General features: G+C 41.2%; 1 protein-coding gene across 3 annotated transcripts in view; it reads right to left on the bottom strand.

The window, feature by feature from the left end:
- Nucleotides 1-16,593, bottom strand: part of ltbp3 (latent transforming growth factor beta binding protein 3) — a 43,104-nt gene that overhangs the window by 21,298 nt on the left and 5,213 nt on the right. For all 3 annotated transcript variants that reach the window (XM_042498942.2, XM_042498944.2, XM_042498943.2), the window contains exons 3-4: nt 832-1,092; nt 82-245 (exon numbers count right to left, since the gene is read on the bottom strand). In XM_042498942.2, coding sequence (XP_042354876.2) covers nt 82-245; nt 832-1,092 — 425 coding nt within the window. The remainder of the gene's footprint in view (nt 1-81; nt 246-831; nt 1,093-16,593) is intronic.

Below are 16,593 nucleotides of genomic sequence, written 5' to 3'. Positions count from 1 at the left end.
AAGAGAAACGTTATCATTGGAGATGATAAAAGAAAAGGCTTTCAGGATTGACCGTGAGAGTATCCTTGTGTCTAATCTCACAGCTTGTTTGGGTGTTGTCTCCTGGAAGCAGCGCCCCTTTGGTTTGTGTCTCGAGGGGATCGGGCGTGGCCCTGTCTTGTGAGGAGGCTTGACATCTGAGTGGTCGAGAGGTTGAATGACAACAGAGGTGTCTGGCGTGTGGTGAACACGTACATTAAACTGCACTGAAAATAGAGAAAAGTTGGAACAAAATGCATCACAAAAATATATTTTCCCCATCAATCAAAGCCAACCAATGGATGCAAAAATTCTGGCATTTGGTGAATGAAAAGCCTCTTTCACACTGGCTGGTCAGGGCAGGAATACCGGTAATACCGTATCAGCAAAATTTTGGATTCACTTAAGCAGAGCAGGGATAAGTAGGGACGTGTTGTCCATGTTTATATGCTCTATGTGTGTGCGACCCACCACAGGATATTTTAAAAAAGTAGCTGTTCGCAGCTAGCTCAACGAAGAAGAACAGCAGACGTAAATGTTCGCAAAGTGGGAAAACAATGAGATTCGGGAGCTCCTTACCCTCCGAGCAGAAGACGAGCTCAGCTTCCACATAACAGAGAATGTTACTGCCATGTGAAGCCATTTTTATTTTTTCACGCCAGTCACACTTCTTTTGTTTCTGCGATGCCGGTGTGCTATCTAAAATCTCACACTTGAGCAGAATGATGCAGCCATTTGTTCTGTGTAAAATGCAAAGGAGGCATAAAAAAGAGAAATCTCAGCTCTATAGAGCGCAAAAAGGACTATAGATACCTTCAGATGAGTGTGACATGGGCAGGGTGAACACAGAGTGCGTCAACTGGGTACGTCCTATGCTTAATTGCTCCACTAGTTTCTGTCCGTCTGGCTTCATAGATATGGGGTAGACAGGCTGCTTGTTGCCTCGCGCTGCCTGAGCTTGCTGCGTTTGGTGGAGTGGAAACTGGCAGAGCCGGCCGGTGAAGCCAGGCGGGCACAGGCAGTGTTTCCTCGAGCTGCATACTCCTCCATTCATGCACGTCAGGGGACACACAACTGCAGAGAGAGACAGGGGGAGAGTTGTCATACCGAGGGTCAACAGTTCAGAGCTATGAATCATCAGATGAGAGGAAAAGTTTACACACATGAGCAACACAAGCAAATAATAAGTTATAAAACCAAAAAGTAAGAGTTATTTATGAGTCTCATCAGACTGGAATTTCTCATTTTGGATCCAATCACCTCAGACAGACTGATGATTTAGTGTAATATCACAGAGATACGGCAGACAGACAGAAAAGTTTCTGGCATGACTCGGACTACGTTAAGTATTCACTTTGAGTGGCGCTGTAAAAGTCACATCAGCATGACGGACTAACAGGTCCCTCCAGCCAGTTAGCAGCAGCAGCATCTGAGCAGGAAAGCAGATAAAGTCATTGATCTGCTTAACAGCTTTATTCTGACATATGGGAAAGATCTTGAAATCTATGGGAAAGCTTCTGGCTGGAGGGAGATTCATGGCATACACCGTATTCACTGCGGTTTTATTGGGTCTCCCATTGTGTTTATGTTAAGTCCAGTTGTTTTTGAAATTCCCACAATAGAACAATCAGAGGAAAGAGAGAGGGAGCGAGCAGGACTGTGGAGAAAACGACGAGGAAGCCATGTATCCAGGGAGAGACCTGAGAGAAAAAAAACTGAAAACAAACAATAGTTGTACTTCTGGGACCGCTAATGAAGAAATAGTTCAGTCAGGAAGACCACCTTATCTCAGCACTCTTTACACATACTAGTGCCGGGTAATATCCACAGTTATGGGAATTTTAGTATCACTACCCAAAATATGTTTCAATACCATTCTATGAATCCGTGTTCAAGCATGTATAAGTATGTTTTCTAATCCCAGCAGCCAAACTTTACAACTTAAAACAAACAGCCATACACTACCACCACGACAAAATGCAATCAGTCAGAATATAAGTGAATATATAAGTGTTGATTACCCATTGTATTGGCTATAGAATAATGACACCATCTGTGTTAAGACTGGTTCCCTACAGGCTCTATTTTCAGTACCTAATTCTGTCTGCTGAAAGGTACAATCTGTTTATCAAAAGGTGCAAAACGAAAACAGAAAGGGGATAGCGCCCTTGTTTTTCCCGGTACCACCAGTGGCTATCCCCAAATACTAAAGAATATCATTTTAAGTTCCTTGCTGTTAGTAGCTGAAATGGCAGACGGTGGAACAACCAAAGTACCTGTGGAAACTGTGGTAGTTTTGAGGCTCTGAGGAAAACAGAAAGTGAATCTTTGCAGTAGTGACACCAACAATAATACCACCCAAAGTCTAAATAGGGAAGAGGTCTCGGTGGATGGATGGGTCAAACAAACATAGGACTTTCACCTTGGAGTCAATATTGATGTAACATACATCACTTACATCAGGTTATGTTACATAACAAACATACTTAATGTAACTAAAATCATGCACCTTCTTGTCCAGTGGTAGGTGCAGCTTATTCTTCTGAAGCATTATAATGGTGACAACTGATAACCTCCATGTAATGTGCTGATGATTTTCAAAAAGCGTGATGTTTCTTTACGCAAAAATCGCAAAATACTAAGTTTTTCACACATTTTGGACTGTTAATCAAACAACAAAAACTATTCGAAGATGTCACTTTGAACTCTAGGAAAGTATGATCAGCATTTTTCAACCTACTGCAACTAGTGAAATTTTATAGACCAAATATAGGCAGATTCATTTATAACAAATCAAGGCCCTGCATCTGATGAAAGAAGCCAAACAAGACTAAGACTGACCAAGCATTTGAGGTCAGCTTGAGTACTTGATAGTTCTAGATTGTAACATTTTAATTCAATAACACATTTAATTTTCCTAATTGTCAATGTTCAGTTTACATTTCTCCATCTTGTACTATGGTTACAGTCAAAACATTTCTCAACTCTTTCACCGTGTTTTCTCAGCAATTATACATCTAATCTAATCATAACCTCCTTGTCAAATACACAGCATAAATGCTCATCACTACTGTTGTTCATTCAGTGCACAGCAACACTCCTGTTCCTCCTTGCCAACACATTGCCACACATCGAGGGTTAAAGGCTTTCTTCAAATCCATCATCTCTCCCACATCCGTAATATCGTTTTATCCAGGAGAGGAGAGGAGAGGAGAGGAGAGGAGAGGAGGAGAGAGGAGAGGAGGCCTCTTTCTGCTGCCGAGCCAAGTGCGCACACATGGAAGTAATTAGGTGTGGACTGCCAGGGAGTCTGGGCTGTGGCGTAATTGGGGGACTAGATCACTTTAAACACAGCAGGGACATCCTCACATAGTGAAAGTCTGGCACAAAAACTGAATGGCTTCAATGAAACAACCCGACTGGCGGGGTAAAATTTTTAATCTGAAGCAACTTCATCAGCAGCCTTCCACTACCTCACACCATGTGACAGTGGTCTTTAACCACTGGGACTGAGTGCAGGCAGCAACATGCAGAGTGGAGCTGGAAGGCTCCGGCATGGCAAGAAAAAGAAGGTGAGCAGCCCAGACTGTAGAAGACAGAAAACTCGACTCCAGTTTCCACGGTTCAGATTTCGCCTCGGTGCTGGATTTAGAATGAGAGGAAACTGGGAAAGATGCGGGGGATGAAAATTGGTATTGCAGACACAGAAAGTAAGGAAAAGAACCTCTTTCCAAAAGCGATTACACAATCTGAAACCACAGAGAGCAGGGAGACAACATAGAGCAGGGAAAGTCTGGACTGAGGCCCCGTCTGGCTGGGAAGGTGTCTGAATAAGAGCGGCACCTCTGATGTAGCACAGTCAGGGTCAATGCCACACTAATGAACACAAAGGAAAGGACAGGAATCGTTTTCCAGATTTGGCTAATATTTCATGGGTGTGGCTGTGAGAATGAGCTCTGTTGCAAAATAAACCCAGTGTGATGACATGCAAAGTCTACAATTCACAGCTGCAACCTCTTTCTACAGTCTTGATAGATACAGATTCTAATCCAACTCAAGATATCTGCCAGCACAGCGCCAATCTGATACTTTTTCCCTCTTTATGACAAATCTAAAATGTGCACTTTACAGAAGTATTATATGACATTAAGAGTTGCTCAAGTAAGGCTCTTTGCAAGCAAGTCCCTGGTCAAATCAGAAATCCTAAACTTTGAGTTTAGAGTTTCAAACAACTCATGATGCACTCTTCACCAAATGGAACATACTCAACAACAGTCATAATGTATAGGCTATGAAATGTGCAAAAACCATTCATAACTCATTCATAAGAAATCTAGAGCTGACATTGCACTTTCATAGCATACAGCACCTATAACCAGTACTATAACAACTGATTTTTATATATTTCTGTCCCATTTAATTGTACGATGTGACTGTAAATGTTGTAAAATAGTACATAAAGCACTCTGTTGTTGTATACAACATCACTGATCTTTAACATACTTTTCATTTTGGGAGTTGGGGGGAAAGTTATCAAGATTTTTTTAGTCAAAAAACTTAAGTTCAGCTCTAACAAAACAAAACTTTGTAAAGTCTCTAGTTTCATCATAAACCCAAAACTGGATTATCAAATATGCCCCAGATGTTCAGACAAGCTGCTTCACAGATATCTAGTAAATCAATAATCTAAGTTATTTTTGTCACTGACTTTATGTGTTTTCTTTCATCATGTTCCAATTAGCATGTTCTTTGATGCTAACTAGCATCTTGCCAATTTGAGCCATAATAAAACCTCAAATAGAAAAGTAGTTCCCGAAACTCCCCTTCAGTTTATTCAATCAAACTAAAGCTCTCAACAACAGGTGGTATCACAACTGCACGCCATGCCTGTATTATCCTGATTATTGGATCCTGTTAAAATTAGGTGTCTCGTGTTTGTCTTCAGAGCTCCAGGAGGACTGAATCATTTGTTTGTTATAATAACAATCTGTTCGCAGGCTGTCCTCCTTCACATCTGCCCCCTTCATTTAAGCTTGAACCTCACTGGCAACGCACTGGCTAATGTTTTCTGCAGATCTTATATGTGAATGGGTGTGTTCATTCGTGTGTGTGTGTGTGTGTGAGAGAGAGAGAGAAAGAAAGAGCTATTAAGTGGAGGGTGTACTGTCTCCTGTAGAGCCTCTGTGGTCGGGTGACTGCACCACATAACATACTGAAAAGAGCACAAAGCTGAGATCATAACACAGATTTTACTTTCCAGCGGACTTTCCCTTTAAATCATCACCTCAGAGTTCATTAGCAGGATTTATGATGCGAAATCGCCTATTGAATCTCATCGTCAGTTAGCTTAGTGTCTCAGAGGCAGCCTCCCTCTGTTTTGCACCACGCCTTTGTCTTTATGGATCTAACACATTCCTGAGACTAGAGGTGGTGTGTTATTAAAAATCAAACGCACCTAAGAGTTATTTGGTGGTCTGAATGAATGCTAAACAAGAACAGTCTGAATGGGGAGAGGGACTTGGGGAGAGGTATATTTATGGCGTGTAACTTATCATAAATCTTATTTTCCACATTATCAGCTTAGAATTATAAGCTTCTATCTGACATTTTTGTCAAAAATGTGGTTATCCATATATTATTTTTCTGTGACAACTTATTAACATTATGTGAGGTGTTTTTTTTGTTTTGTTTTTTATTACATGAAATTTGTACTTTTTATTTAGAAAACAAAAAGGTACATGTCATTTTTGCTTTGGAATGGAAACTCTGAAGCTTAATATCTAAAGTATATATATTTAAAGTAGTGAATCAATAACATTAAATGTTTGGCTACATTTTCACCGTGTATGGTTTCAGTCAGAGGAGCTCTGTATGGGATTTAGAGGCATCTAGCAGTGAGGATTGCAGATTGCAACCAGCTAAAACTTCTCTCCTGTGCCAAGTGTGAACCCCTGCTTTGGATTCCTTAAGTGTTCAGTGTCAGGAGATTAATAACAGGAGACAAATTATCCTCTTCATGAACCAGGTGATTTAGACCAATAAAGACACTTAATAAAGCAGTTTGACGTTGAAAATATCAGTGTTTTCCGATGCTAGAGGGGCTGCTAACTACAATGGCTGATGCAAAAAGGGAAAACATGAAAGACCCTATCAAAAGCCAACATGCATGATAGTATGGGGAGTGTGTTAGTGCCCATGCCATGGTTAACTTGCACATCTGTGAGGTTACAATGAATGCTGAAAGGTACACACAGGTTTTGGAGCAACATATGCTGCCATCCACATGATGTCTTTTCAGAGACTTCTCTGCTTATTCCAGCAAGTCACATTCTGCGTGTGTCGCAGCAGCGTGGCTGTGTAGTAAAATAGTGCAGGTACTACACTGGCCTGCCTGCAGTCAAGACCTTTCTCCCATTGAAATGTGAGGCGCAATGTGAAACACAAAATATGACATCAGAGACCTTGGATTGTTGAGCGACTTAAGTTGTACATTTAGCATAATGGGAAAGAATTTCACCTTTAAAACTTTAACACTTAATGCTTACTAAGTGGTGGTAAAAGAAAAGATAATGTCACAAGGTCATAAACAGACCCCTGTCCCAACTTTTCTGGAACATGTTGCAGGCATCAAACTCAGAATGAGTGATACATTAAAGTCTATCCGTGTAAACATTAAATATCTTGTCTGTATTGTATTCAACTGAATGTACATCAAAAAGGATTTGCAAATTATTGCATCCGTTTTTTAGCTATGTTTTACACAGCGTCCAACATTTTGGCATTGGGGCTGTATATGTATATATTCCATTTCTTCCAATATATCTCCCTAAATCCTACACACTGAACCTTTAATTAAGAGAGCATTCAAGGTTCACTGAATCTATTGCTGTCATGGCTTTGAAACATAATTTCATACTGAACGTTGGCCTAGTTGCAGGTATGTTCCAAGACATTCAGGAAGCGTGTCATTTTCCCATGCAGCTCTAACTCCAACTTTAAGAGTGAAACTGAAGTGAAAAACAAGGAGAAAAAGTAGAAGGGAAAATAGTCTTTGTCCTCAAGCTCTTCCCATCAGAGTGTGTCATGTGTCATACGAGTGAGAGCTCCTTCTTTATAATGTCATGATTCACTCCATAAGGAGAAACACAGACCTCCTCACAGCATGGGATGGCAGAGGAAACATATCTTTGTCATACTGTATATCATATATATGGTAAAGTGGGGGAATGAAGCTTATTGAGGCAGAGATGTAAAATCCAGAGACTAAAAAGTAATGTGACGTTTCAGGGGATTATTATGATTCCCAGACACTTTTTTTTTCCTTTAAAGAAAAACATACTGTGCATTCCTTAACTGCTAAGTAAGCAAGCCTGGTGTAACTAACGGGCCAAAATAGACACCATGTATGTCCATGAAAACATAAAGACAGACACACTTTTTTTATATAAACTAAATTACGGGTAATAACTGGGAAAATTTAAGTCATCTGTACAGGCATGTACTGTACATGTGTGTAATTACAAATAGAAAGAAACAAAGAGACAAAGAGAGGAAAGGTTGCCCTCTCAGTGCCCTGTGACCACCCACTCACTCCTGTCTGTCTGGGGATGACGCATCTCCAGCCCCCCTCCCTCCACGGCGTCCTCTCCACAGCCGCACCCTCCCAGCACAAAAACAACAAATTACAGCCCTACAAACCACATTTCAAAAGTTCCCCAGCTCACTGAACTGAGAGCTACTGCACACATCATCTCTCCCCATACTGACGATACAACTTTTCTTTGAACACAGTCATATTCTGGTAACAATTTGCTAAGTCTGCAAGAATCAGACACAAAAATCACACTGAGTCACTTTCACTATGAATCAGTCCCAGACTGAATCAAACCACTCTGGGGTTTAAAGACGGACGCCACAACACTTTTTGGTCAATGTGCGATCATTTTCCTGTCAGCTGATACAGAAATACGCATGGTGATACCACAATGAGTAGTTTTCGATTGGTGGAGTTTTCTCATTGTTATAAAGTGACTATGTTGCATGAAGCAGATGAAAACATCTAAAAGACACTGTCCCATAACCAAACACTACACACTGCAGCTTCAACAAAGGAGATTCTCACACATTTAAGCGTATAAACAAGTTTATTTTTATATAATATTTCCAATCTCTTGCAGCTTTTTAGCATGCCTGTAAGCGCATAATTAATCTTTATCATCATATCACTCATTTTGTTACCTTGTTACCTAGAGTTTATGCAACGCTACACAAACCATTTCCAGACAGGTAAGTGGTTTCGTTCCTCTTATCTAATTTGAAGAGAGTTGGTTTCAGTCCTGCCTTTTTGTGCTAGGTGTGTAAAATAACTTTTCTGAGCTTTTTTCCTGGAATTGGCTACCTATTATGTGATATCATGGGGTATAAGCGGTGCTGGGTAACAGTACTCAGCACTTTTAAGGCAATGATACTCAACTTATGGCTTGAAGGCCAAACCTGGCAGGTGGCCCACTGACCTTTTTCTAATTCATAATAAAGATAAATTGATTCATTTGTTTTTTTGTATTTTGATGGAAAATAAGGTGCCAGAAAAAGCATCAAAACTGAGCTTGCTTATTAGAAAAAGAATCGAAAGAAGAAAAAAAGTGCCAGGGGAGGATCCGCTGAACCTCCAACAAAGGCCTCCAGTCACTTTGCAAAAGTGGCCCCCGGGGCAAAGCAATTTGAGTATCCCTGCTTTAAGGTATCAACCAGAATTACCTGGCACAAATAGTATTGATACGTCTCCAGTCAAACAATTCCTACAATCTATCCCTTTTGTACCTGCATCAAAAAACCCTATTTCTGTGGTTTTGCTCACAGACCATCACCACAAGCGTTTTTTAATTTAATGCAACGTTATTGCCCCACTACCACAGCAGCTACAACCCATAGACTACAGCTTTCAGTTTTGTGAAGTTGAGCAGAGTGTAACTGGCAGAGTTGGCAGTTCAGCATGCTGAGATGCCACTAAAACACTCAAAAGTGTGGCTATACTACAAGCCTGCGATGTCTGGTAGCATTTTACAAAACAGAATGCTTTCATGAATGAAGAACTATGTCGGTATTCATTTAAGGGTACAAGTACTGGTACTTGTATCGTAATTTTTTAAACGATACCCCCTCCTAGGTATAGGAGTAGTCAGGCTCAAACATACTTTCAGTGTCCAGCCAGGAAAACAAAAACAATCAGTTACAAGCAGCAGAACTGCATAGAGCTACAGTGTTTGTTGTTCATTCTCAGTGGATTCAGCACAATGAGCCACCACTTCACATCACTCATCCTTTCATTAAATGTCATTTTCCGAAGATTTATTTTATCTAGTATAAAAACATATTTCCAAGAGTATCCTTTGATGTTAATTCTATCCAACCATCTCTAATGACCTGAGAGAGCCATGACTAAACACCACGGGGTCCCATAACGGTAAACCCAGTTGCCACCTGAGCCAATGTTTAAAAAGAGAATGGCTACCATCATATGACGTGCTTCCCTTTACCATCAGCTCCAAAGCAGGAAACCGCATCCCCAAAATACACCTACCATCGACTGGCACTGTGAGACCACATACCACACCGAGGGAGAAAGAGCGACGCATGAAGTGGGTCAGACTGCAGCTGAGCCAGACTTAGGGAGTAAATGACATAATCACTGCCTTTTGAAAACACAAACCTGCGTACGCATTCCTCCTCCCCCGGCAGAACTCTCTGCGCTCTGTCAACCCCCAGAAACTCGGAGCGGCCCTCAGCTATCCAAACAATGGAGCTGGCCTTTGCCAGAGTCCACCACTGTCACCAAAGGCATTCATTACCTCTCACAGCACGCCTAAAACAACAGTTTGTTGAGCTTAACAGCAACCGCACTATGACGATGAGCAGACTCCTCCTGAGGAGCGGCCATTATCAGGAGGATCAGATCTGAGTGAGGAGGCTTGCAATTATCGAAATCTAAATCAAACTCGGCCTTGCACAATGTGATTTTCACATGTCATGGAACTATGCTATGTGGTTTCTATAGCTCTTGGGTGGGCACGGAGCCAGCGTTGCCCTGTCACTCCCTCCTGGCAGAGATGTTTGTGGAAAGAGAGCCAGAGAGTCAGACAGGATCTTGGCACCAATAGGGATGATGTCATATAATGACTGTCTAAAGGACTCGGCTATAGGGACCGGAGGGCAGGCAGGTAGAGGAGTGCTGACAGTGCTCTGCTGAGATTATGTCAGATACCTGCCCTGCGGGATACTCAGCAGTGGAGCGCGTGGCAGGTAACGACTGCAGGCTGCACAGTCTCGGGCCATGGCGGCAGGCAGCGCTGGCAAAGGCCGTGTTATTCTGTTTACCCTGGCTAATCGCTACAGCTTCAGGGTCCTGCACGGTGTGGGTGCAGTCCCTAGTGCTTGCATTCCTCTGCGGGGCTTTAAATAACTGCTCCGTTTCTCCCCCTCGCTAAGCAAATGGGAGGAGAGTGTTAAAGATGGCAAAGAAGGCTGTTTGTTTGAGCTGGGTTCAGTACACTTTGCTCCCGAGCACCAAACACAGTCAGGCACACACACACACACACACACACATGCAAATATACACTGTTCCCTTGTGACGTAATAAAAAAACCACCTAATTGCTGCTTTGTTTTCTGAACTTAATTTGTTGCTCTTTTGACAGAAAGTGATGACACTGAGGAGTCTGATTTCACGGGAAACTCCCACTCACATCATTTTGATTTTCCTTCTGAATGAAGGTTGTGCTGCAAATCCTGACTGGGGATTTAACCATTTTAACAAGTTTCCATAAATCTATCACACTGTTGGGCCGTCAGACTGCTTTGAAGTTGGGAGAGATCAAGTTTTCAAGATTTCACCTGCAGACTGCTGTGAATAGGAGGGTGACAGGGTGTTCTTTTTTAAAATGACCGAAAAGATCTAATCTATTAATAAATATAATATATAACAGTATGTTCACATTGATGCAACCTTTTATAGCATCTGTGAAAGTTCCACATAGTGATAATGTTTGCAAAACAGTGGTAAAAGGTTGATGAGTGCAGCAGACCCCAAATAACCTCATGTGTTATTTACCCAACATCCATAAATAGACAGGGAGAGGTGACAGAATGTGCATCTATATATATTAAAGGAATACTTTACCCCCCCCCAAAAAAAAACATTTGCATATCACCTTCTCACCCAGTGTTACACTGACTTTAGGAAGAAAACTTTGCTTTCTCACAAGCCTCCACAGTGAGCAAAGAATTAAACAATTTTTGATAAATTGAAGTCACAGGGGTCCACAATTAACAACAAGAAGACTATATCAAAATATCAGTTTACAAACTCTCACACAACTTGTTCAAAATAATCCAAGTCTCATTTATCAAGATGTATGCTCAGCACTTCTCAGACAGCTCTTGCCGACAGGGACCTGAACTGAAAGTTAAACTTATTTATGCTTCTTCACAGCCATCGATAAAAACAGTAATTTTTCATTGTTAAATGTGAAAGCTGCTGGTCCATCGATGTCTTGATCTGTTACTTTGTTTGTGTTATTGTGATATTTTGGTGAACCTGAGCTAACCCTTTATAGTGACTGAGGCCGCAGTAGACCAGCAGCTCCCATGTTATGCGAGGTAAAATTACTGCTTTTATCATTGGAGTCTGGTTTTCCATTCAGCTCCTCCTCAGAAAGGGCTGTCTGTTTGGAAGTACTGAGCATACGACCGGATAAATGAGACTTGGATTATACTGCAGGAGTCGTGTAAGAGTTCAATTTATCATGAATTTTCTTTGTTTTTTGGACTTTTCATTCCCTATGGAGGCATGCAAGAAAGACAAAGTTTTCTTCATATGTCAGTCTTAGATGAGGTGGTAATTGATATACAAATGGCATTTGGGGGATGAAGTATTCCTTTAAAACACACGCTTGACAAGAGGCAATGATCAGCTTGCAAACACACGCGATAAATGGGCATGTCATCAAAAGGAAGAAACGTTCACAATTAATAAGCTGCAAATGAATGTGTCTGACCCTCCCATACACATGTGTTTGTGTTTGAGAGGGTGTGAGCGTGGGAGCCGTGCCCAGCTTCGCCTCTGAATTCAGTCCAACCTGTGGCAAAAAGACGGAGTGCTGCAGGTTTTTGGTTGCTCGTGTTAGACCGCTTTCTCCAAGGTTTGGCACAAGAGAAAAAAGGAGTGTGTGGGGAAGAGCAGAGGGCTTTGAAAGGTAAAATAAACTCACCTCCTAAATAGAAAGAAAGAAAAAACGTCTGTCGACTGTATTTGACTGACTTGTCTTCATTTTCAGGCTCCCATGGACCTCTGACCCATGCCAAGGAAAAACCAAAACAAACCACAGAGCTACTACTGTCACTTTACTCTAAATAAAGAACCTCATGGGAAATACTGAAATAGCCATATCCACTTTCTCATGATTCCCATTTTAGGGGAGACAAGTCCAGACCGGGATATGATAAGACCACTTCCTGTGCAACATGAGGCCCCTCGCTTTTAGTTATTCCAGAAAAAAGATGAGAATCTAGAGTAGCCTGGACGCCTGGAGGCCTGATAAAAAGGAGATGCTGGTGAGATGCAAAGGGGAGACAGAGGGCTGTCTGGGGGCCGAGCAGTTGCTGTCAGTGAGGCTGATAGATGGGATGCTTCTGTGCTAGCAACAGCATAAAAAAAGGACTAATTCTTGTTGGAAAAATGTACAACCAAGGCATGTGTACAGATACTTATTTCTTAGATATCCACTTTATTTTGAAAGTATATCTTTGTTCATCTAACTCTTATTTTTAAAGTGGACAAATTGTGAGGCAAACGCACTCACATTAACAAAAACACTCAGTCTCCAAATGGCAAAAATACCCTAACCTTCTCTTTTTTTTCCCTATCCTGCAATTTACACCAAGCTTTTACATGCTGAGACGAAATAAAAAAAACTAAAATAAGTTGGCGACTGGACATTTTGTCAGCCAAACACACAGAGATAATTACAAAGACAGTCCTCATCTGCTAGTAAACAGGTCCACAGGTCTTCCAGATATGGAAGAAGACACGCACTGCAAAGGTTCATTCAAGGTTTTTACAATTTTGCGATTTACAAATGGAACTTGCAGCCGTTCTCAAACGCTTCAAGATGCACTCATTCTTTTTCCTGACATAAACGGTGCCTGCGCCCCCACAGAACCCGATGACGACTTACATAGATACGATGTTGGATCCAAGAAAAAAAAAAAGGCATATCGGGCTGTAAACGCCAACTTTTCTTTGCCTGCCAACATGCCTGGGAGGCTTTCAAGTTTCCGTGCTTTCATCAGTTTTAGGAAGTGTGCAGTGAAATATAGATCTATTAATGACACGTGAGTTCCCTGGAAACATATGAGCAGATCATATCTGGTATATTTTACCATCACTGCAGTAACATTATGCAGATTAAATAGGTTATTTCAAGTTAGTGTTCACCAATTAATGAGAAAGTTTGTATAAGTTGCAGTGCACTAGAGATTAGAGAAAATGTGTTAAATAATGATTGCATAGAAGATGACTACATAGCCATACACTGTAAATTAAATAGAGCAGCACTAAGTCTGACAGCTACTTATTTAACCAGGACAGATGTTCCATAACCTCTGACTGTCTGTGTACATGAAGTGCAAAAGAGCTGCCTGAGCTGCACTGAAACGAACTCCAGGGAAGGTAGTCTGTAATACAAGCAAAGAAAATATCAGCATTGGAGGAAGTTTTACCTTTGTAAAACCTCAGGGAGCTAATTTTATTCATTCATTTTTTAAGTTGAATTTTCACCAAACTTTACCAAAAAAAAGGTGCAGGGAACTTGCTGTATGATGCTGAAACTTTTGATTACACATTTGCTGAAGGCATTTAAACAAAGTTTTGCGTTAGAGTTTTTTCTAAATTTCGACAGAGATATTTCATGGTAAATGCATATCGGTTCCAAATTTCTGTTATCGGTCTCATTAAGTACTAATAATTTGCATCAGTATCAGCCCAGAAAAACCAATATCTGTCAACCCCTACTTTTTTTTTTATCATTTATTTAGGAAGTGGTCCTTGGAATCCTTTAACAATCAGAAGTAAGACTTAAAACTTAAAGTAAGAACAAGTTTCGCTTTCTGACATAGACTGTACATAAAGATGTAAAACATGTCTCCACTTCCTCCAAATTTACAAAAATGAAGCCAAATATTCCATATACGGCCACGGTCATCTTGCGCTGCTAGTGACGTCATTAGGAGCCAGAATCTGCGATCGATATCAAGTTCAATATCGGCATCAAGTTTGTGCCATCAAACCAATCGCAAGCAGCACCATTTATGGCAAGCACACCAATTGGCAGTTACAGCTGTCCATCATGGCGTCACACCGTTTTTATTTCTCATAAGAACCTAGTTATAATTAAATTTTGCAGAAAAACACTTCTACATTCAGCAGCATGATAAGAACTACCTAAAATGACAGAAACCATCTTTGACATGTACTTTGATTTTTTAGTTTGGCCCATGTCACATTCAGTAACATGGAGGGCGCAGGGTTTATGACCTGCAGCCTCGAGATGTTTTGGCCTCACTTTTGAGGAGCTGTCATGTCATTCATCATTATTATACAGTCTGTGGTCTGGACCAAAGAGGTGGACTGACCGACTGACCAAGAGACAGATTTGCCACCCACAAAGCCACACTGCCAGCACGACTGAAAATATCACTAACATTTTGTTAGTAAGACATAAAATCTGGCATTTGTTTGTATTTTCATATCACTGTAAATTGATTGCTTTGGGTTTTTGGACAGCCTCTCAGACAAAGTAAACAATGTATAAGAAAAAACCCATTGGAAGCTCAAACCTCGGCCAACACTAACATGTTTTCCACTTTTCTCTACAGCTGCTAAACTCTGGGATATCATTCATGCGACTTAAATTTCAGGTTACATTTATTTATTTCGTTAAAATATGAGTTTCCAGGGAAGATGTATATAACAGCAGTGTTCCCAGTTTCTTCACTTTATCATGTTAACCTGCAAAATGAACTTTCTCTCTCTATTACTTTCAACGTAATGGCCATAAAAATTATTCATCAGTTGGCAGAAATCCCAGATCCAGATCTCCACTTATCCTGACTCCTTCTTGGCCCTCAGCCTGCATGTCCACCAAATTCCACCTGAATTCAGACAATAACTTCATAGACTGTGAAAATCCTTGAACATATTGAAGCACATGCACTAAAATGTATTCTCCACAAACTGGCAAGAACTTTGTTTCTTTTGAGGAAAGGGTGACTCAGATTGGGCCTCGCTGTGCTGATGTCACGACAGCTCAAATATGGAAAAGTCTTCATATTGTTGCTGCTACAGCCATGGCCGTTTTAACACGGGAGAGAGAAATTTCCACTTGTCCACCCCACATTCCAGCCCTCGCACTGAACAACACACGTCTCCTCTCCGAGCTGAACCCTCTGCCACAAAAACTCATACACTCACTTAAGATCTTTTCGGATACTTTGACTGTGATACCCAGGAGACAGGTGACTGTAGCGCTTCACTATCTGGACCAAATGTGAAGCATCAGGAGGTATTCCAGGAATCTTAAACGTCTCTCCTGAATTATTTGACACAGAAGCTCCAAAACGTGACGCAACACAGAGAAATCGGGGAGAAGTGGGGGGACCGGTGGCTGAGCCAACTCTCTGACTCTATGTGGTGTCAAGGAGGAACAATACTGTCAAGGCGCTACAAGTAGGATTCACTTGACCTCGATTAAATCCAGACGGCTTACTTCCACATGGGCAAACTGATAAAAACAGCTGGAGAGGCTACATCTGTGTGACCAACTCCAAGAGGCACTACAGCCCTCAACTTATAGACAATAGGTTTGTCATGACTTCTTACCTCTGCAGAGGAGGTTTTGATATCAGTTCAGTTTGACTGTTTGTCAGCAGGATTATAGAACTTTGCGAAAGTGTGTAGCATGGGACAAAGAAAAACTCACTAAATTTCGGAGTGAGTCTGAATCACACGGTGGATACAGAAACATTTTTTTTCGCTTTTGTTAACTTTGTTAGAAAGGGCATTTGGCCCAGGTGGAGGACTGCGCTATCCGAGTGCCCTTCTAGTTCTTACCAATTTCCTCAATGGCTATAGATGAATGTAAAGTTGCTTAAGCATTGCTTAAAACCCCTTACCCACTGGACAAATAAACTATTTACATCTGGATTTTATATTAATGGGACAGGTTACAATCAGCACTCACCCCTGGGATATTTGACTCTGCAGTATTAACAGGTATTTATTTGCTCCACCTTCAATCGGCTCCTATAGGCAATTATAATACAATAATACCATCCGTCTCCGTCCAAGCAGTGCTCAGACATCTTTCAAAATGTAGCTGGCACCAAGTTTGAGAGAGACACTGAATATGTAAGAGATAAAAAAAAAAACAGGCAACCACCGTGACCTTTTCACTGGCCTCCAGGCTGCTACCATTTACTAACTGGCTTTCTGGCTGTTTGTGACTTTGAACATGAGATAACA

Source organism: Plectropomus leopardus, chromosome 15 (assembly GCF_026936395.1).
Source record: "Plectropomus leopardus strain MGB_pleo_1.0 chromosome 15, ASM2693639v1, whole genome shotgun sequence".
NCBI lineage: Eukaryota > Metazoa > Chordata > Actinopteri > Perciformes > Serranidae > Plectropomus > Plectropomus leopardus.
The sequence above is the reverse complement of the archived record's forward strand: the minus strand, read 5'-3'. Positions and strand labels throughout refer to the sequence as shown.